General features: G+C 44.5%; 1 protein-coding gene across 1 annotated transcript in view; it reads right to left on the bottom strand.

Moving 5' to 3' along the window:
- CHN2 (chimerin 2) overlaps nucleotides 1-22,737 on the bottom strand; it is a 505,884-nt gene extending 483,147 nt beyond the window's left edge. The window contains exon 1 of the mRNA XM_030202483.1: nucleotides 22,483-22,737. Within this exon, the coding sequence (XP_030058343.1) occupies nucleotides 22,483-22,531 (49 nt within the window). The 5' untranslated portion in view covers nucleotides 22,532-22,737. The remainder of the gene's footprint in view (nucleotides 1-22,482) is intronic.
- Between the last annotated feature and the right edge of the window lie 229 nt (nucleotides 22,738-22,966).

The raw sequence follows: 22,966 nt of genomic DNA, 5'->3' as shown, positions 1-22,966 counted from the left end.
AGGGTCCCAACCCAATCCCCTCCCCACTACTTAGAAAAACTAAATCCATGTCTAGGGAACCCCCCATCTATTACCACTTCCTCCCCAACTAAAAAATAAAAATCCCCCAATAGCTCTTCCCCCTGATCCTAACTTGAATTACCTTTTTTTTTTTTTTAAGTCCTTGGTATCTAGTGCAGGCTATTTACCTCCCCACCCCCAACCCCTTGATCAGGCCCCTTCCAGATCTGTACTTCAAATGAGGCAGGACTGATACCCACTGCTCCTGCTTCTGCTGCATTTTCTTCAAAATGGTGGTACCCTGCCCCGCATAATAAATCCCAGGATTTATTATGCGGGGCAGGGTACCACCATTTTGAAGAAAATGCATATAAGGGATATGTCTGCCATATAAGGGATAAATTAACAGCTGCTACACTAATTGCAATTTTTCTAAAATTCTCTATCGACGATTGATCCTGAGGTGGTACTTTAATGATTAACAGAAGTTGTTTTCTAATTTGAAATTTTGGGTCTTTCCTGATGTTGCCAGAACCACGTAGGCATGCCACCGCCAAATGTCAGTGCTTTGGCCTAGGATACATCAAATAGTGGGCAATTTGTTTCTAAAGTTTCCTTGCAAGTGCGTGATATAAGACTAAGTTTATTTTTTTTTTTTTAGAATCATCGCAATTATCTTTTTTCCTTAGTCTAATGGTGATAATTCAGGCCTTTAGTTCTAGCAGTCCACCTTGAGTTCTGCACAGGATAGGATCAGACTGAATGAATCAGTACCCCCTTTTTCCTTTATATTTTCTTCTATATTTCTTCCTAAAGTTATTGCTCTGACCCAATTTGTGGACTTTATATAGAGTGTAATATTTCATAAAAAAATTCTTGTTGACTATTATTATTAACATATTATCTTTCTATGTGAATGCTATATTTGTTACACCCTATTTCCCTTACAAGTGTGATGCTTGGATGCTGCATTTAAAATTGCATTTATAACAACCCCCCCCCCAAAAAAAAAAAAAAAAAAAAGTATTTTCAGTGACTGTTACAGCAGGTACTCTTAAAAATGGTTAGCATGCAATGAATGCTGGTTAGAAAAACAGAGAAACATGATAGCATATAATGGCCAAATGTCCCATCCAGTCTGCCCATCCTCAGGAACCACTAACTCCTCCTTTTGGATCCCAGTGCCTGTCCCATGCTTTTTTAAACTCTGTCTCCAGGAGGTCATTCCGCTCATCCACCACCCTTTCTTTGAAACAGTATTTCCTAGATTCCTCCTAAACCTATTTCCTATGACCTCTCATACCAGAGTTTTCCTTCATTTGAAAAAGGCTCTCCTCCTGTATATTAATACCACTGACTTATTTAAACGTCTATCATATCTCCTCTCTCCCGCCTCTCTTCCAGCATATACATGTTGAGGTTCATAAGCCTGTCCTTATACGTTTTATGGAGACCACTCGGGGCCTCTGCTCAAGGTGCACAGTGCTCCTACCAGGTGCTGTGGAGGACTTGCAGCGTTCTGCATATCCTCACAGCTGCATCCGGGGTGACTCCCAAATCCACCCCGACCTTCCCAGGGCCTTCGCCACAGTTACCCAGGGCTTTCGCTCCACCTACCCAGAGCTACCAGGTACTTCTTAGCCAAGATCAGGTGACCCTCAGGGGGAGGAATGCTGGCTTCGGCCTAACCCCTGGTAAGCCTTTTCTTGGTTGAGAGGTGCCCAGCTTTCCTTCTAATAAGTTCTGCGAGAAGAGGATATTTCTCTGGTAAGTGAACAAATTTTGCTTGTGCTTTCGGAACTTGAAGATTGGGGTTTAAAGGAGGAACTGTAAGTTAGTGATAGGCTGATATCCTTAATACTTTAGCAAGTTTTAAATTACGGAAAAACTCAAAAAACACTAAGATGGAGTCAGCAGTCCAGCAGCGAGAGGGGTGCTATCCAGTCTTTTGCATTGAGTGTCACATGTATGATTATCTCCCAATTGGTGAGGTGTCATATGTGTGTGCCCGATGCAAAGAGCTCCTAGCTCTCAGAGAACGTGTCCGTTCTCTTGAGGCTAGAGTAGCAGACTTGATGGAGCTGAGGGAGACAGAGAGGTACATAGAGGAGACCTACAGGGATGTTGTAGAGAAGTCCCACCTCCAGTCAGGTAGCCCCTGTGCTACCTTGGAGGAGGGAGGTCTCCTAGAAGGAGAGCATCACCCTGGTGAAGTAGGAAGTACTCCTGTAGCCAGGACCTGCCCACCAGGGGATGTACTATCCTTTCGCACCGAGGATATATCTCCAAATATTGCCCGGGAGGGAAAGGTTAGGACAGCTGTTGTACTTGGTGATTCGATCATTAGGCATATAGATAGCTGGGTGGCTGGTGGACGTGAGGATCGCCTGGTGACTTGCCTGCCTGGTGCGAAGGTGGCGGACCTCACGCGTCACCTAGATAGGATTTTATATAGTGCTGGGGAGGAGACGGCTGTCTTGGTACATGTGGGTACTAATGACATAGGAAAATGTGGGAGAGAGGTTCTGGAAGCAAAATTTAGGCTCTTAGGTAGAAAGCTGAAATCCAGATCCTCCAGGGTAGCATTTTCTGAAATGCTACCTGTGCCACGCGCAGGGCCCAAGAGACAGGCAGAGCTCCAGAGTCTCAATGCGTGGATGAGACGATGGTGCAGGGAGGAGGGCTTTAGATTTGTTAGGAACTGGGCAACATTATGGGGAAGGGGGAGCCTATTCCGAAAGGATGGGCTCCATCTTAACCAGAGTGGGACCAGGCTGCTGGCATCGGTGTTTAAGAAGGAGATAGAGCAGCTTTTAAACTAGAAATGGGGGGAAGGCCGACAGTCGCTCAAAAGAGCATGGTTCGGGATAAGGTATCTTTCAAAGATATCACCATAACAGGGAAGATAGAGTATCCTGATAGTGAGGTTGCAAAAGAGATTGTAGTAGATCGGGTATCCTTAAATAACAATAAAAATCAGACAAAAGATTGCCAATTAATACTGTCAAGTACTAAGCATGATGTACTTAGGAACAACAAACATAGTTTGAAATGTCTATATGCGAATGCCAGGAGCCTAAGAAATAAGATGGGGGAGTTAGAATATATTGCACTAAATGAAAAATTAGATATAATAGGCATCTCTGAGACCTGGTGGAAGGAGGATAACCAGTGGGACACTGTCATACCGGGGTACAAATTATATCGTAGTGATAGGGTGAATCGGATTGGTGGAGGGGTAGCATTGTATATTAACGAGAGCCTTGAATCAAATAGATTGAAAATTCTGCAGGAAACAAAACACTCCTTGGAATCACTGTGGATTGAAATTCCATGTGCAAAGGGGAAAAGGATAGTGATAGGAGTGTACTACCGTCCGCCTGGCCAGGACGAACAGACGGATGCGGAAATGTTAAAGGAAATCAGGGACGCAAACAAACTGGGCAACACAATAATAATGGGGGATTTCAATTACCCGCATATAGACTGGGTTAATGTAACATCTGTACACGCAAGGGACATAAGATTTCTTGATGAAATCAAGGACAGCTTCATGGAACAGCTAGTTCAGGAGCCGACAAGAGAAGGAAAAATACTAGACTTAGTCCTTAGTGGTGCTCATGATCTAGTGCAGGGGGTAACGGTACGAGGGCCGCTTGATAACAGTGATCATAATATGATCGGTTTTGATATTGGCATTGAAGGAAGTGAAACTAGGAAATCAAGTACGCTAGCGTTTAACTATAGAAAAGGTGATTACGACAAAATGAGAAAAATGGTGAAAAAAAGACTGAAAGGAGCAGCTCGCAGAGTAAAAAACTTGCGTCAGGCGTGGATGCTGTTTAAAAACACCATCCTGGAGGTTCAGGACAAATATATTCCACGTATTAGAAAAAAGGGAAAAAAGACTAAACGTCAGCCGGCGTGGCTAAACAGTAAGATAAAGGAAGTCATTAGAGCCAAAAAACAATCCTTCAGAAAGTGGAGAAGAGAACCAACTGAAAGTAACAGGATAGATCATAAGGAATGCCAAGCCAAATGCAAAGCGGAGATAAGGAGGGCAAAAAAGGACTTTGAGAAGAAATTAGCGTTGGAAGCAAAAATACATAGTAAAAATTTTTTTAGATACATTAAAAGCAGGAAACCGGCCAAAGAGTCGGTTGGGCCGCTGGACGAAAATGGTGTTAAAGGGGCGATCAGGGAGGACAAAGCCGTAGCGGAGAAATTAAATGAATTCTTTGCTTCGGTCTTCACCGAGGAGGATTTGGGGGGGACACCGGTGCCGGAAAGAATATTTGAAGCGGGGGAGTCGGAGAAACTAAACGAATTCTCTGTAACCTTGGAGGATGTAATGGGTCAGTTCAGCAAGCTGAAGAGTAGTAAATCACCGGGACCTGATGGTATTCATCCCAGAGTATTAATAGAACTAAAAAATGAACTTGCGGAGCTACTGTTAGAAATATGCAATCTGTCCCTAAAATCGAGTGTAGTACCGGAAGACTGGAGGGTAGCCAATGTTACTCCGATTTTTAAGAAGGGTTCCAGAGGAGATCCGGGAAATTATAGACCGGTGAGTCTGACGTCGGTGCCGGGCAAGATGGTGGAGGCTATTATTAAGAATAAAATTGCAGAGCATATACAAAAACATGGACTGATGAGACAAAGTCAGCACGGATTTAGTGAAGGGAAGTCTTGCCTCACCAATCTAATGCATTTTTTTGAGGGGGTAAGCAAACATGTGGACAATGGGGAGCCGGTTGATATTGTATATCTGGATTTTCAGAAGGCGTTTGACAAAGTGCCGCACGAAAGACTCCTGAAGAAATTGCAGAGTCATGGAATCGGAGGTAGGGTATTATTATGGATTAAGAACTGGTTGAAAGATAGGAAGCAGAGAGTAGGATTGCGTGGCCAGTATTCTCAGTGGAGGAGGGTAGTTAGTGGGGTCCCGCAGGGGTCTGTGCTGGGTCCGTTGCTTTTTAATGTATTTATAAATGACCTAGAGATGGGAATAACTAGTGAGGTAATTAAATTCGCCGATGACACAAAATTATTCAGGGTCGTCAAGTCGCAGGAGGAATGTGAACGATTACAGGAGGACCTTGCGAGACTGGGAGATTGGGCGTGCAAGTGGCAGATGAAGTTCAATGTTGACAAGTGCAAAGTGATGCATGTGGGTAAGAGGAACCCGAATTATAGCTACGTCTTGCAAGGTTCCGCGTTAGGAGTTACGGATCAAGAAAGGGATCTGGGTGTCGTCGTCGATGATACGCTGAAACCTTCTGCTCAGTGTGCTGCTGCGGCTAGGAAAGCGAATAGAATGTTGGGTGTTATTAGGAAGGGTATGGAGTCCAGGTGTGCGGATGTTATAATGCCGTTGTATCGCTCCATGGTGCGACCGCACCTGGAGTATTGTGTTCAGTACTGGTCTCCGTATCTCAAAAAAGATATAGTAGAATTGGAAAAGGTACAGCGAAGGGCGACGAAAATGATAGTGGGGATGGGACGACTTTCCTATGAAGAGAGGCTGAGAAGGCTAGGGCTTTTTAGCTTGGAGAAGAGACGGCTGAGGGGAGATATGATAGAAGTGTATAAAATAATGAGTGGAATGGATCGGGTGGATGTGAAGCGACTGTTCACGCTATCCAAAAATACTAGGACTAGAGGGCATGAGTTGAAGCTACAGTGTGGTAAATTTAAAACGAATCGGAGAAAATTTTTCTTCACCCAACGTGTAATTAGACTCTGGAATTCGTTGCCGGAGAACGTGGTACGGGCGGTTAGCTTGACGGAGTTTAAAAAGGGGTTAGATAGATTCCTAAAGGACAAGTCCATAGACCGCTATTAAATGGACTTGGAAAAATTCCGCATTTTTAGGTATAACTTGTCTGGAATGTTTTTACGTTTGGGGAGCGTGCCAGGTGCCCTTGACCTGGATTGGCCACTGTCGGTGACAGGATGCTGGGCTAGATGGACCTTTGGTCTTTCCCAGTATGGCACTACTTATGTACTTATGTACTTATTTTGTAGCCGTTCTCTGGTCAGACTCCATCCAATTTATATCTTGCTATTTCATGTGGTCAGTATGGGTCTGGGGATGCCCATCTCACAGTCTAGGAGGAGAGAGGAGTCAATGCAGGTCCAGGGATCCCCACCATGTAACCATTTGTACAGTAATACATAAAGTTATTAAATAAATCCTCAAGATTTACTTTATAAGAAGAGACTTGATGACCTGAACATGTATACTCTGGAGAAAAGGAGAGACAGGGGTGATATGATACAGACATTCAAATATTTGAAAGGTATTAATCTACAAACAAACCTTTTCCAGAGACAGAAAGGTGCTAGAACTAGAGGACATGAATAGAGGTTGAAGAGGGGGCTGACTCAGAAATAATGTCAGGAAGTACTTTTTCATCGAGAGGGTGGTAGATACTTGGAATGCCCTCCCGCTGGAGGTGATGGAGATGAAAATGGTAATGGAATTCAAAAATGCATGGGATAAACACAAAGGAATCCTGTTTAGAAGGGAGGGATCCTCTGTGCTTATCCCAGGCTTTCCCAAACCCTTCTAATATCTTTTTTGTCTCTTCCATCCATCTACCACTTTCCATGAAGAAATATTTTTGATGATGTTTCCAAATCTACCCTATTGGTCCTTCATACTATGTATGACTTCTTACTCTGCAGCATGTTTTCATCTGAAAAAGGGTTATTTTTTTGTCCCAGGTCTTCTTACAAACTGTTACACATAAGGAGAAATTAGTTCTTACCTGCTAATTTGCTTTCCTTTAGTCCCTCCAGACCAGCCCAGAATGTGACTGATGGGTTGTGCATGACTTCTAGCAGGTGGAGACTGAGCACTCTGACTCTAGAGAGAGCCAATAAGAGATCCAGTATTATCATAAAGCAGAAGAACAAAGAAGAGCTACATTCTGTGCATCCGTGAAGCCTGAGCAGCCACTGGAACCATATTAACCATGAACATGTGCCTCGTGCTTGATATGCCCCTAAAAAAAGGGCAAATATGCTTGCAGCACTGTGTTTGGCTTTATTTTTTTCTCCTTTTTTTTGAACGAACAATGCAACTGCAAACCAACAATGCTGCTCGAAAAAAAAAAACTTCTATTTGGCGAACAATCAGATCAGAGGGAGTCAGGAGGGACTAAAGGAAAGCAAATTAGCAGGTAAGAACTAATTTCTTGTTCCTTAACGTCCCTCTGGACTGGCCCAGAATATGACTGATGGGAAGTAACAAAGCAGTAATTTCAAGGGAGGGACCCCAGTAGCCAGGCACAAGAATGTTTGCACTAAAAACCGCGTCCTGATGGTTCTGTACATCCAAGGAGTAGCCTAGTGGTTACTGCAGTGGACTTTGATCCTGGGGAACCAAATTCGATTCCCACTGCAGCTCCTTGTGATTCTAGGCAAGTCACTTAACCCTCCATTGCCCCTAGTACAAAATAAGTACCTGAATATATGTAAACTGCTTTGAATGTAGTTGCAAAAACCTCAGAAAGGCGGTATATCAAGTCCTATTTCCACTCTGTAATGCTTCAAGAAGGAATGCAAAGAAGACCAAGTCACCACCTTTCAGATTTCCAAAGGAGGCATCAGGGAGCGCTCAGTCCATGACGCCACCTGTCCTCTGGGAGAATGCACTTTCACCCCTTCAGGTATTGCTTTCCCTGAAAGAAGGCAAGCAGCAGCTACCATTTCTTTAAGCCACCTAGAAACAATGGGTTTAGAAGCCGCAAACCCCTTACAAACACCTCCAATCAGCAGAAAAAAACAAACTATCCAGTGAAGTTCTTCCGTAGTCTTCAAATAGTGCTTCAGGACCCTCCTGACATCGAGGCACTTCAAGCGCTGCTGATCCTCCGTCCAGGAGGAAGAACCTAGTACGGGCAAAACCACCGACTGGGACAAATGAAACTTAGACAAGACCTTAGGGAGAAAGGAAGGAATGGAGTGTAACACCACCCGGTCTTTAGCAAACTCCAAAAATGGAGATCGACAAGAAAGGGCCTACAACTCAGACACCCTCCCAGCCAAGGCAACAGCCACCAAAAATACCACCGTGAGTGTCAAATACTTCAAAGTACAGGATGCCAAAAGCTTAATGGGTGACTCAGTGAGAACTGAAAGAACCAAATTAAGGTCCCATAGCGGAAAGATAACCTGAGAAGGAGTGTGCAGGAGACCTATTTCATGTAAGAATCGAGAAATATCTGGATGATTAGCTAGGACTTTCCCCTGAATGCGCCTTAAGTGAAGCCAGCACCAGGCCTTTGTCAAAACCTCGCTGTAAAAAAATCCAAGATCTGTGCCACCGACGCACAAAAGGGAGAGATGTTCCAATCAGCACACCACACCTCAAAAACTCTTCAAGTCCTAATATAATTAAGAGAAGTTGATCACCGCCATGACCGAAGCATCGTGGCAATCACACCTGCTAAGTAACCTCTCTTCGTCAACCACACCCACTCAAGAGCGAAGCCGTAAGACAAAATCGACCCAGGTCGAGATGAGCTACCGGACCCTGAACCACAAGACAAAGAACCTCTGGAAACTTGAGTCGACAAGAAGGCGCAGGAGATCGGCATACCAAGGCCTGCAGGGCCAAACCGGCGTCACAAGATCACCCGACCCTTGTGCACCTTGATCCTCTGAACTAGCCACCCTATTAGAGGCCATGGGGGAAATGCGTAGAGAATCCCCGCCAGCCAAAGCTGAAGAAGCGCATCCACTCCCTGCGCTTTGGGATCCTTTCAGTGACTGAAGAATAGAGGCACCTTCACATCGAGAGATGAGGCAAAGAGAACCATAACCAGAAGCCCCCAGTGATATACGACTGTTTGAAACGCCACTTCACTGACAGCCCACTCCCCAGGATCCAGAGTGTTGCGACTGAGAAAGTCTGCCTGAACATTCTTTGTCCCCGCTACGTGGGACGCTGCAAGAGCCATCAGATGTAGTTCCACCCAACTCATGAGCTGTGCTGTTTCCAGTTTCAACAGACAACTCCTCGTCCCTCCTTGCCAATTGACATAGACCACTGTCATGGTGTTGTCTGACATGATGCGAACTAACGCGCTTTTCCAACAGAGAAAGAAATGTTTCTAGCACCAGCCGAATCGCTCTGGTCTCCAAGAGTTTGATCGAAGAGGACGTCTGTGGCCGAAAACCAAAGACCTTGTACATACTGTCCCTGACAGTGCGCCCCCCCCCCCCCAGCCCTTAAGGCTGACATCTGTCGTGACTATTATCCATCGCAATGGATCCAGAAGCATCCCCTTGGATAGGCTGGCCACGCAATCTCATGTGTGCTCTGGCCCAAGGCATCGCCTCTTTCATCGCCACCATGGAGCCCAACACTTGAAGATAGTCCCTTGCACACGGCACCAATGACTGCAGAAACTGTTGGATTTGCAACTGTAACTTGAGAATTCGGGCCTGGGGAAGAAAGGCTCAACTCTGCCGAGTGTTGAAGCACACCCCCAGATAATCTAGCAACTGAGACGGCTATAGGCGACTCTTCTGCAAGTTGACCACCCAACCAAGGGATTGTAGAAACTGCACCACACCATCTGTGACTTTTAGACTCTCTTGATATGACTTCACTCTTATCAGCAATCATCCAAGTAAGGATGAACTAGAATCCCCTCTCTCCTGAGAGCTGCTGCCAATACCACCATGACTTTCGTAAACGTGTGAGGGGCTGTAGCCAGGCCGAAAGGCAGCACCTGAAACTGATAATGCTTGCCCAACACTGCAAAGCACAGAAAACGTTGATGCATGGGCCGAATCAGAATATGCAAATAGGCCTCCGTTAAATCCAGCGCGGTTAAAAACTCTCCAGCTCGTACCACCAATATGACTGAGCAAAGAGTTTCCATACGAAAAGTGATTACTGTGAGAGCCCAACTGACCGCTTTGAGATCCAGAATCGGCCTGAAAGAACCTTTTTCCTTTGGGACAACGGAATAAATGGAATACTGACCCTGTCTGAGCTCCGAAGAAGGAACTGGACAAATAGCCTGAAGATCGAGAAGCCTTTTTCGAGTATCCCTGACCACGCTCGCCTTGAGGTGAGAACAACAGAGAGACAACAGGAATGCATCTGGAAGATGTCGAGCAAATTCTAAGGCATACACTTCTCAAATAACCTCTAGCACCCACCGAACTGAGGTAACCTGGGCCTACCTCTAATAAAACTGTGCTAAGCGAGCTCCCACAGGAATCAGAGGCTGGGCTTGGAAATTCTTCATTCTGCAGGACAAGCACTAGACTGGAGAGAGGCCCCTGCATCTCTGCCTCCCCTTAGAGGTCCTCAAAAGGAATGGTTTCTCTGAAAGAACCAGGACCGAGGAACCAGAGCCACTGTACCTGGTCTATCGCGGTAAAAATCGCGGCCCCGACTGCGGCCCAAAAACAGACTGCGCCCCGATGCCCTAGTCTGGTCCTCAGGAAGCCGTGGCACCTTAGTATCTCCCAAACTGCAGACCAACTTGTCCAACTCTTCACCAAACAACAGAGAACCCCAAAAAGGAAATCTACTGAGCTTAGTCTTAGAAACCGCATCTGTTGACCATCCTTGTAGCCAAAGAGACCATCTTGCAGCTACACCTAAGGCCATAGACTTAGCTAAGGCTCTCAGCAAATCATCTAAACTATCTGCCAAAAAGGCTGATCCCATCTCTGTCTTTGCCACTTCAGCATCTAACATGGTCAGATCATCTGAAGTTCTATCCAGGACCTTCTCAGACCAGCGAAAGCAAGCTCTAGCTACCAAGGAGCCACAAATAGCTGCCTGTACTGCTAAAGCAGAGACATCAAAAGGGTAAATTAGGCCTTACCTGCTAATTTGCTTTCCTTTAGTCCCTCCGGACTGGCCCAGAATGTGACTGATGGGTTGTGCACGCCTTCCAGCAGGTGGAGATTGAGGAAAAAACTGTGACTCTAGCAAGCCAATAATAGCCCTTGCCAGCCAGAGAAAGATCCAGTAAGAAAGTACCAAAGCAGAAGTAAAGCCAGAAAAGAAAAACCTAACCTGTGTATCCAAAAACCTGAGCAGCCACCAGCACATTGCCAACAAAGGGTGAGTGTCTGCAAACATATCAAGGTCCTATAAACAGGACATTTTCCTTGATTTCTTTTTTTTTTTAGGATAAAGAAATAAACCAGCAACACAGCTCCAAAAAATAACACTGAACCTCTGAAAACACAGATATCTGAAGGGAGGGATCTGGGCCGGTCCGGAGGGATCAAAGGAAAGCAAATTAGCAGGTAAGGCCTAATTTAACCTTCCTTAGCGTCCCTCCGGACCGGCCCAGAATGTGACTGATGGGAAGTAACAAAGCAGTGAAATTATGGGAGGGCCCCTAACAGCCCCGCCAACAAAACCTGCGCTCCAAAAGCAACCTGTCAACGACTGAGTACGTCTAAACTGTAGTGCTTGGAAAAAGAATGCCAGGACAACCAGGTCGCCACCCTACAAATGTCTTCTGGAGGAACCAGACAACGCTCTGCCCAAGAAGCTGCCTGACCTTAAGATGCACAGAAATAATCTGCCTTCTACCAGACAAAAATTAAATAGAAAGAATGAGACTGAAGGACTCACCACCTTCCACCTGCTGGAGACTGAGATTACTGGATCTTTCTCTGGCTGGCAAGGGCTCTTATTGGCTTGCTAGAGTTACAGTCTTTTTTCTCAGTCTCCACCTGCTGGAAGGCGTGCACAACCCATCAGTCACATTCTGGGCCGGTCCGGAGGGACGCTAAGGAACTACTCTTTAACAAAACCTCCATATGGTGATCCTGAACATCCTTAAGCGTAATGCCGCCGTCCATGGGAACAGTATTCCTCCTAGTAAACCGCCAAGACTACCGCGTTTACAAACAGAAGCTTAAGAAGAAATTTGTCCAAATCAGGGACCAGATAGAGATGAACCATAGACTTAACAAGTCTAAAAGAAGAATCCGGCACATCCCACTGCACCTGAATGATGTCCCTGATATTCTGGTGCATAGGAAAGGTATTACCTGGCCTTCGAAAGCCCTTCACTAGGAGATCCATGTTACGTCCCTCTACAGCAGGGGGCTTCTCTTCCTCAAAACATAAAGTAGTGGACACCAAAGAAATTAGCTCTTGTAAATCCTCTTTGTGAAAAATTCTAACCACCGAAGGGTCTTCCCCGGGGAGGAGAGACTCAGTACCCGAGTCTACCTGACCAGAGTCTTCAGCAACCTGTCCTTCACTTTAAAAATCTTGTTCCTCAAGAGAGGGCATCTCCTGGTCTGGATCAGAACCCAGGTCTTCCTCCAGGTCCCAGGACTCCCTAGGTCACTTAGCAGAGACCAGCTGACCCTCCACAGACCTTCTCAAAGGAGATGAAGGAGGGCCAGATTTGTATAAAAGAAAAGCTTTGTACATCTGCAGGACAAATTCAGGAGGAAAACTGGTGTTACAGCAAATAGACTCCCCGCCTGCTCTGCCAAAAGAACCGGCAGAGAGGGAGGCCGATCTGCTGACACAGACAGAAAAGGCAAGATGGCGGTGTTTCCCCACCAAAACCAGAGCTTTACCATCCAAGGCCAAAACCAGAGTTGGTTTACCACCCAAGGCCAACACTGACAAGACTGAAAGAGCGGGACCTGCCTCCAACAAAACTTCTAATGCAGTGCAATATTTATCTACTCATTCCTAGACCCTGCCGCTGACACACTGCATAGCGGCAGAGTTTCTCTGCCATCATGCCGAGAAGCACTGGCGCGTTTTTTATTGTTTTTTTTTAAGCAGGAACTCCTGCGACTCTGTAACCAGCAACATTAGAAACAGATGCCAGCCGCAACAAAGGGAGGAAAGGGAGACGTCTTGCTCACTTGCACCTCTGCTAATAAGCTTTTCTTTTCTTTCTTCATAAACTCCACTCTAAGTTGTCAATTTCAATTAACAAGAAGTACAAGACAAAGATGTCCCCTCTCCCCGCTTCTTTTTATTTTAGCTTTAGAACCCTTACTAATAACTAAGAGTTTCTCAATCTATTCAGGGTATTCAGATAGATAATACTGCAGTCAAGCTATTGGCTTATGCAGATGACGTCTTGTTATACTGGTCTCATCTCCTGTCCCTGAAATTTTTCATATCATTGAAAGGTTTGGTGCTATGGCTACACCATTAACTGGTCCAAGACAGAACTTTTACCATGAAATGTTCTTTGTACACAGAGAGATATTACATCAATTCCTATTTGGTACAGAAATTATATTTGAAGAGAGCATTCAAGATACCTTAACTACAAATATCAGTAGAGTATTAGGTTTAACTAAAAAATCTTGCAGTAGATGTCTCCACTCCACCTCACATGGTGGGGTCGACTGGAAATCATCAAGATGGTACCTGCTCCACAATACTATTTTTGCTTACTTCAGTTTCCAAAACCTTTTTTTTTTAAAGTGTGGATAATATTCTCATTAAATTGCTTTGGAACAATAGGACAGCTCAGACTGCTTAAAAAAATTAAATGCCCTTAGGAATTTGTGGGTGTCAATTTTCCTGAGTTTTATAATCAAGCTTTTTTATTAGGTGATGTTATGTGGTGGCTGGCATAGAACCACAACTTTCCAGTGCTATCCCTCTTAAACATAGGATAGAGCCTATCATCCAAAGGTTTAGATAAAGACATTATCAATGACTACTTACTATTCAGAAGTTAGACAGCCCCTTAACTTGTCCTATTAAACAAACAACTTATGCCCCTATCTGGGGCAATCCCAATATTTGTATAAACATAAAACCTTGGGCTTCACATCGTATTTATCAAATACATGATATTATACGTGATGATTCAATTTAACACTTTGTAAGTAAAATATCCAAATCTCAATTTTTCAGATATCTACAACTAAGATTGGTTCTTCTGTCGAAAAAAAAACACTTTTCCAAGTATTTACCCTTTTCACCAGAAATGTATAGTATTTTATCAATGGAATGGAGGAGTGGCCTAGTGGTTAGAGCAGTGGTCTTGAAATGCAGAGGTGGCCGGTTCAAACCCCACTGCTGTTCCATGTGATCCTGGACAAGTCACTTAACCCTCCATTGCCTCATCTACAAACTTAGATTGTGTGCCCTCCTGGGACAGAGAAATATCCAGTGTATCTGAATGTAACTCACCTTGAGCTACTACTGAAAAAGGTGTGAGCAAAATCCAAAAAAATAAAATTAAATAAATCAATGTATAACTTTTCCAATAAATTGGCTTCCAATTTCTATAAATATTTGTTTCTAAATGCAGTTCAACAAATCCTGTTCAACAAAATATATGGCGTATGGATATTCATACATCTATCACGGAAGCTCAGTGGTCAATTTTTGATCAAAAACAAATAGACCATTCCTTCAGCTCCTACTTTACAATCCTCATTCTTTTTGATGCATAAAGCTCTCTGGACTCCAATTAAACAAAATAAAGTGAATAGTACAAAATCTAATTATGTTCCTCTTGTAATACAAATCTTGGGACTCTGGAACATTTATTATTTAGTTGTGTCAACTTACATAAGTTTTGGACTGGTGTTTGGGAAAGGATAACTGTCATTTTACAGTTGAAATGTAAGATGTCTTATAGATCACTAACACTGGAGTCTCACATGAATTTTCTAATCCAGAAGTTTTTTCTTGTGATGAAAAAAAAAAACTTATGGAAATCAGAAATATATATGTTTGATGCTTATACATTTAAGCTTATTGTCCAAAGTCTTGTCAACTCTTTTGATTATTGTAACAGCATTTATGCAGGCTGCCAGAAGAATCTCTTGAAAAAGATTCAGACAGTGCAAAACACCGCAGCAAGCCCGATTCTTTCAGCACATAAAAATGATAGAGTCCATTATTACGAGACCTCCACTGGCTACCAGTGGAGGCACATGTCACTTTAAAGTATGCATATTAATTTTTAAGATATTGCAAGGGACTGCTCCAGCATATGTGTCAATTTCCAGCTGCTTTAAAAAATAATAGAGGTCTTCAAGATAATTATCTGCTCCATTTTCCCAGTCCAAGTGGACTTAGTCTCTTTTATCAAGCACCTTTCTTGTGGAATTCTATGCCTCTTTATTTAAGGAGAATTTTTTTTTTTTTAAACATTTGTACCCCGCACTTTCCCACTCATGGTAGGCTCAATGCGGCTTACATGGGGCAATGGAGGGTTAAGTGACTTGCCCAGAGTCACAAGGAGCTGCCTGTGCCTGAAGTGGGAATCAAACTCAGTTCCTCAGTTCCCCAGGACCAAAGTCCACCACCCTAACCACTAGGCCACTCAATAGAAAACTTAAAATCTTTTCTTTTTAAAAAAATATTTGGAATAACTGAATTTGTCTTATGGTTGTTTGGTCTAGGTGACTTTTAAGATATGTTCTTTGTTATTATTAGGCAGGAGGATTATATTATTATATTTTTAACTAGTAAAAAAGGCCCGTTTCTGACACAAATGAAACGGGCGCTAGCAAGGTTTTCCTCGGAGTGTGTATGTTTGGGAGAGTGTATGTGAGAGTGACTGTGTGAGAGACAGAGTGAAAGTGTGAGTGTGTGTGTGAGAGAGAGAGTGAGTCTGGGTGTGAGTATGTTTGTGAGAGTGTGTGTGTGTGAGAATGAGAGTGTGTGCAAGTGTGTATGTGAGACACAGTGTGAGAGAGAGAGTGTGTGTGTGTGTGTGTGTGTGTGTGTGTGCGAGAGAGAGAGAGTGTGTGTGAGACACAGATTCTCTGTGAGAGTGAGTGTATGAGACCAAGCGAGTGTGTGAGTGACTGTGTGGCACATAGAGAGTGAATGTGATACAGTGTGAGACAGAGTGTGTGAGAGTGTGAGTCAGAAAGACATTGTATATGAGAGAGAGTGTGAGCCCTGCCCTCCCAATCCATGCCCATCTGTCCCCTGCCCCCTCCATTCATCCTTTTCCAGAAATTCCCCTCTCTCCCTGACCCCTGCCCTCCCAATCCATGCCCATCCATGCTACTCTGTCACCTGCCCCCTCCATTCATCCCTATCCAGCAATTCCCCTCTCTCCCTGAGCCCTGCCCTGCAATCCATATCCATCCATGCCCATCTGTCCCCTCCATTCATCCCTATCCAGCAATTCCCCTCTCTCCCTGAGCCCTGCCCTCCCAATCCATGCCCATCCATGCTCCTCTGTCACCTGCCCCCTCCATTCATCCCTATCCAGCAATTCCCCTCTCTCCCTGAGCCCTGCCCTGCAATCCATATCCATCCATGCCCATCTGTCCCCTCCATTCATCCCTATCCAGCAATTCCCCTCTCTCCCTGAGCTCTGCCCTCCCAATCCATGCCCATCCATGCTCCTCTGTCCCCTGCCCCCTCCATTCATCCCTTTCCAGCAATTCCCCTCTCTCCCTGAGCCCTGCCCTCCCAATCCATGCCCATCCATGCTCCTATGTCCCCTGCCCCCTCCATTCATCCCTTTCCAGCAATTCCCCTCTCTCCCTGAGCCCTGCCCTCCCAATCCATGCCCATCCATGCTCCTCTGTCCCCTGCCCCCTCCATTCATCCTTTTCCAGCAATTCCCCTCTCTCCCTTCCATGTCCCCCCCCTCGCATCCATGCTCCTCTCTCTCCCATGTCCCAGCCTGGCCCGGCCTCTTCTCCCCCCCCCCTTCGCATCCATGCCCCCCCCCTTCGCATCCATGCTGTCGTTTCTCCCCTGCCCTCCCGCTCCCATTGTTCAACTTTACTGCCCACCCTCTTCTCTCCCCCCAACATCTTTTTGTTTTTTTTTTCTTTTTAAATTTACCTCCGTGGCGGTTCCGGCAGCGCAGCGTCAGGGAAGGAGGCGGCGCTCCCGACGTCTAGCCTTCCCTTCGCTGTGTTCCGCCTTCTTCTGACGTCATCCTTGACGTCAGAAGAAGGCGGAACACAGCGAAGGGAAGGCTAGAGACGTCAGGAGCGCCGCCTCCTTCCCTGACGCTCCGCCCTCGACGTCAAGTTTGATGCGTGGGCGGGGCAGACACAAAGCGATCTCACCCCCTTCACTTTTGGAACGTTGGGTAAGTGAGGCTTCATTCGAACGTTGGAGGTGCGATTTATATAGAGAGATGTTATTTCACAGGGTATACTCGTTCTTCCTTTGTGAGCCACACTGAACCCTATTGGGCTTTAGCAGCATATAAGAATTTTATGTAAAGTAATGTAATATCATTTTCAGGACAATTTGCATTTCTGAACCTTTGTCAACTCATGAAAGTAAGCACTTTGATATTCTGATTGCAGTTGTGACCAACCACACAAGGTTTCTCGGCTTCAGAATGTTGGAGGTGCATTCTATTAAATAGGATTGGTCAGTTCCTTGAAGCACAGTCAGAGCTCAGCATCCTGCACAGTAACGCTCAGACACCAGAGAAGGGTGGGCCTGACACCAGAGAGAAGGAGGGAGGGGGGGCCTGACACCACAGAGGGGGGGAGGTATCTCTGTCACACACACACACACTCTCTCTCTCTCTCTCACACACACACTCTCTCTCTCTCACAGTCAATGTCTTTCTTTCTTTCTCTCACTCTCACACACTCTATGTCTCACACTGTATCACATTCACTCTCTATGTGTCACACAGTCACTCACACACTCTCTTGGTCTCATACACTCAGCCTCACAGAGATTCTGTGTCTCACACACACTCTCTCTCTCGCACACACTGTATCTGTGTGAAACACACACTCTCTCTCTCACATTGTGTCTCACATACACACTCGCACCCAGACTCACACACTCTCTCTCTCTCTCTCTCTCTCTCACACGCACACACGTTTACTCTCTCTCTCTCTCACACACACTCTCACATACACTCTCTCAAACATACACACTCCAAGGAAAACCTTGCTAGCGCCCATTTCATTTGTGTCAGAAACGGGCCTTTTTTACTAGTATTATTATATTTTTAATGTTAATTCACAGGGTATACCCGTTCTTCCTTTGTGAGCCACACTGAACCCTATTGGGCTTTAGCAGCATATAAGAATTTTATGTAAAGTAATGTAATATCATTTTCAGGACAATTTGCATATCTGAACCTTTGTCAACCCATGAAAGTAAGCACTTTGATATTCTGATTGCAGTTGCACCACAAACTTTGTAAAAGAGACTGCTATTATTTTTCCACTTATATTCTGGTGAAATTCCTTACGTTTGATTTATAAATATGAAGCTAAGATTGCTGAATCCACTGGATCCAGAGATGCCAAGGGAGAATCATCAAGGAGTGAGATTTTTCAGATGGTACATCCAGGGTATAAATCTAGAATGATTTAAGTCTAGTTTCGTTTTGCAAATGAATCAAGGCAGCATTAGGTGATATTAACTGTTCTTTTGGAGTCTCTGGAAACATATGGACACAGTAGGGAGCAATTTGAATAAAATTTGAGCTGAAAATTGTCTGCCACCCAGTAGTTAAACGTATTCATAACACGTGTACTTGTAGTATAGGGAAAAGGAACAAGGCAAGGGGAAGCAGTAAGCAGGAAGGTATATTCAGATTTCTTCTTACTGGTTGGACCACTTGGTTATTTCTCTAAGGTTTTGCTCTCATGAAAGCAGTGATCAAGATCAGTCCACTGGTACACATGCTATATGTACTTTCCCCCAGATTCTATAAATGACGACTAAATTTCTGTGTACAAATCAGCACCCACGTAGCCGATTTGCACATGGAACATAACTGGTTAACAAGCCAATCAGTGCCGATAACTGAATGTTAAACAAGCAGTTATTGGTACTAATTGGCACTAATTAGGATTTACATGCATAGCTAAGTGCATTGTATAAAGTGATGCGTGTAAATCGGACCATGTGGATCTCAAAACGGGGTGTGACAATGGGAGAAGCATAGGCGGGTCATGTGTGTTCCGAAAATGTACACGCAGTATTACAGAATATGCTCGATCTATGCCTAAATAAGACATGGGCATTTACACTGGGTTTTACCTAAATTTTACTCACAAAATTTATTCAAAACGGAATGAAAAATAAAAACAAAACAATATCCCCGGTAACCAATATAAATATGACTATTACCGAGGTATCAACAGAAAATATAAAAAATTTGTGTGTAGGTGTTCAGAAAAACCACTGTGATTGAAAATGAAAAAAATCTAAAATATAGTCACCATTACCTATCATCACACTTCTTCGTTAGTTTAAGACAGCAGTCCATGTCTATAGCCCAGTCTCCAACTGTACTTCAATCCAGAAATATACCACTACTTCATCAACAATATGAATGGAATTCGGCGTCACTTATCTTGTAATCAATCGGATCAGGTATCACTGCTGTAAACCGAAACCACCATTGAAGAGCTGCCAGGATTGATAGATACGGTGTATTAAGGGCCTCTTTTACTAAGGAGTGCTAGCATTTTTAGAACACGCTAATATTTGACGTCCATAGGAATAGATGGATGTCACTAACGTTTTTAGTGTATGCTAGAAACGCTAGCACGCCTTTGTAAAACCCACCCCAACTTGGACCCAGGTATTGCTTCCATCAGCTTCATCAGGGGGTGCCTCAAAAATAATAACAATAAAACAATAGAATCAATAATCACTTAATACAAAAAAAGAAAAATTCGCAACCAAAACAAACGATCAGGCACATAAAAGACGTAGAAGCACTAATGTCTCAAGAGACCAACATGCCAATCTCTTCAAATATATCCAAACAGTGATCACATAACAATGTCCAATCAACTTCCTTGTTCAGATCACTTGGTCGAACCCTATTCCAATAATAAATGAAGCACTGTTCTTTCTGAACTAAAACGTGAGATATAGCCCCACCTCGCTTCAACAGGACAAGGAAATTGATCAATCCCATAGATTGAAATGTGATCAATCTATGGGTATATTTGAAGAGATTGGCGTGTTGGTCTATCCAGGCAACATTTTGAGGCATTAGCATTTCCACGTCTTTTATGTACCTGAGTGTTTGTTTACCGTATGTTACCGTTAGATTGTAAGCTCTCTTGAGCAGGGACTGTCCCTCCCCGTGTTTAAACTTGTACAGCGCTGCGTAACCCTGGCAGCGCTATAGAAATGCTAAGTAGTAGTAGTAGTAGTAGTAGTAGTATTTCCACGTCTTTTATGTACCTGAGTGTTTGTTTTACTTGTAAGTTTTTCTGTTTTTAGTTTATTCTTTTTTGTATTAAGTGACGTTATTGATTCTATTGTTTTATTATTATCAAACATATAAATGGCGAGTGACCGTACTCACTCCCAAATGCGCAGTAAAGACTTCCCTCTCTGTCCCGCCCCCGCATCAGTACATGATGACGGGGGCGGGACAGAGAGGGAAACTGCGCAAAGCCGCCGATGTCGCTACCGTTCCCCCCCCCCCGAGGTCGCCGCCGCCCCCCCCCTCCACCCGGCCCGAGCACTCTCTTCGGTATCGAACTTACATCGGCGAAATGTAGCACACAGAACAGCTGAGTTCCCATCGCCCTTTTTTCCCTGCCTGTGTCCCGCCCTCGCCGATGTTACGTCACATGAGGGCGGGACACAGGCAGAGAAGGAAGGCCGATGGGAGCTCAGCTAATCTGCGTACTGCCTGCGTTTCACCGATGTATTCAATACCGAAGAGAGGGCCTGGGCCGGGTGCAGGGGTGGTGGTGGTGGCGGTGAGGGGAGGGGGCCTTGACAAAACCCCATACTAGCCCGTTTTAATGGGCTCAACGGCTAGTTATTATATTTTGAAGCTTATGGCAGCGAAACCTGGATCCAAGTAGGGGTGGATTCTGTATACTTAATATACCATATCCATCAATCCTGGCAGCTCTTAAATGGAGATTTCCAACAGTGATGTCTGACCCGATGGATTACAAGATAAGTGATGTTGAATTCCATTCATATTGTTGATGAAGTAGTGGTATATTTCTGGACAGAAGTACCATAGGAGACTGGGCTATGGGCATTTTGTGGACTGTTGTCCCAAACTAATGAGGAAGTGCGATGATAGATAACAGTGACTATATTTGTGATTTTTCACTGTCACAATGGTTTTCTGAGCAACTATACACAATTTTATATATTTTCTGTTGATAGAGTCATATATATTTTAGTCATGGGAAGGTTGCTATACGTATTCTATAAACCGCGCCTAACGTTAGGCGAAGTTTATAGAATAGCGCTAAGTGCGGCTTTTTTGGCATCAATTTTTTTTTTAGGCAACAAATATAGGGGCCCTTTTACTAAGCCGCGTAAGCATCTACGCACACCCAATGTGTGCCAAGATGGAGTAACTGCCCAGCAACCATGTGACTCTTGTAGTAATTTCATTTTTGGCACACAGCCAATACGCGACCCGATGCCAAAAAATAATTTTCAGATGCATGTATCGAACCGTTAGGTCAATGGCTGGCGGTAAGCTCGCAGACCCAAAATGGACACGCAGCAATTTTGATTTCGCGGCACGTCCATTTTTGGCAAAAAAATTTTAAAAGCCTTTTTTACAGGCACACTGAAAAATAGATTGGCGTGCACCCAAAACTCTACAGCATGCCATTTTCAGCGCACCTTAGTAAAAGGACCCCATAGAGTCTAGCCCTTTATATCATATATGTTTTTCTTTTTGTGTTCATATGTTTAAATTTTAAGAAAAATGGTTTTGAACTTTAAAAAAAACTGTAATAATAAATTAGGTCAGCAATGTCAAGTGTAAGACTTCTATACTGATTCAATACAACAACATTCTCTTGGGTCAAAAAAGAGAGCACCTTTTCAACTAAAATTGTCATTCACAATTTAGTTTTGTTTACCTTATTTATATTTGATATGCCGTCACAGTAGATCACAATTAACAAAGCAACAGAAAATCCAGATCTTTGTATTAGAAATTCTGCAGGTTCTGTCACACTTGTTACACTAAAACATGGGAGGGCACAAGAAAATACACCATTCTGCAGGGGGCCAGCGTCAGTGCCCTCCATGACTGCTTAGGAGCGGCTGGGTTTCAGCTTCGGGCACTGGGCACGCTCGCTCTTTTAAAATCGAATCGCATGCACAGCGAGGGGACATTGAGCAGCCGAATCGGCCAACCCTGCACCAGGGCTAGAAAAGAAATCAGTTGCACAAGGTGACCAGGAAAGGATCCGCGAATCCAGTCGCGATTGCCCCCTGCTGCTACATAATGCCTTAACACAGGACGGATGTTAACTTATAGCTAACCTACATACATTGCCTAGGACCTAAAGCGAAAAGCAAGCAAACTATGCATCCTGCTCTTGACCATTTCCCTCCTGGACTCTCACAACCACTTCGAAATCTACAGGCTAAGTGACCCGATCTACAAGCTAATCTACAAATCTGCAGCTAATGACGCGCGTGGGGCACCGCAGGATTTAGGAAAGCTAAGAAATAAGCCAGAAAATACCATTCAGGAAAGACAAAACAGTTCAGAGGCAAGAGAATTAAAAACTAACCTGACGATACGGAGGAGCCTGACAAGCTGGAGTTACTGGACGCTGCCATGTCTGTCTCTTTCTCACGTGAACCTTCTTCCAGCCCAGAAAAGCTGCTTTTTTATTTTCTTTCAGCCTGTCACAAAGGCAAGCGACGCTTAAGGCTCGTGCCACAGCTCGTCACTGCATTTTCTCCCCCTCCTCCGCCCAGGACCAGGTTATTATCCCTCCCCTCGGCTGCTGGAGCCGTGCAGTGCTCAACAGACAACCAGCCCAGGGTGAGAGAACGAGCAGCTTAGCAGAGAGACCTCCTCCTGCCACACGGGCATACAGGAAGGGAAAACATTAGTTTACCGTGGTGAAACAGGCCATGACAGCCCTTAAGAGGCTCTCTGGGACGAGGAAGCTTGGCGGGAAATGAATGAGAAGTGAGAACTAGGGCAGTTGACCGGGAACTACTACACCCGCTATTTGCTAGCAGGGGCGGCTGCAACAGCTGTGCTAA

The sequence above is a fragment of the Microcaecilia unicolor genome, chromosome 1 (assembly GCF_901765095.1).
Source record: "Microcaecilia unicolor chromosome 1, aMicUni1.1, whole genome shotgun sequence".
NCBI lineage: Eukaryota > Metazoa > Chordata > Amphibia > Gymnophiona > Siphonopidae > Microcaecilia > Microcaecilia unicolor.
This window is presented reverse-complemented; position numbering and strand designations above follow the sequence as displayed.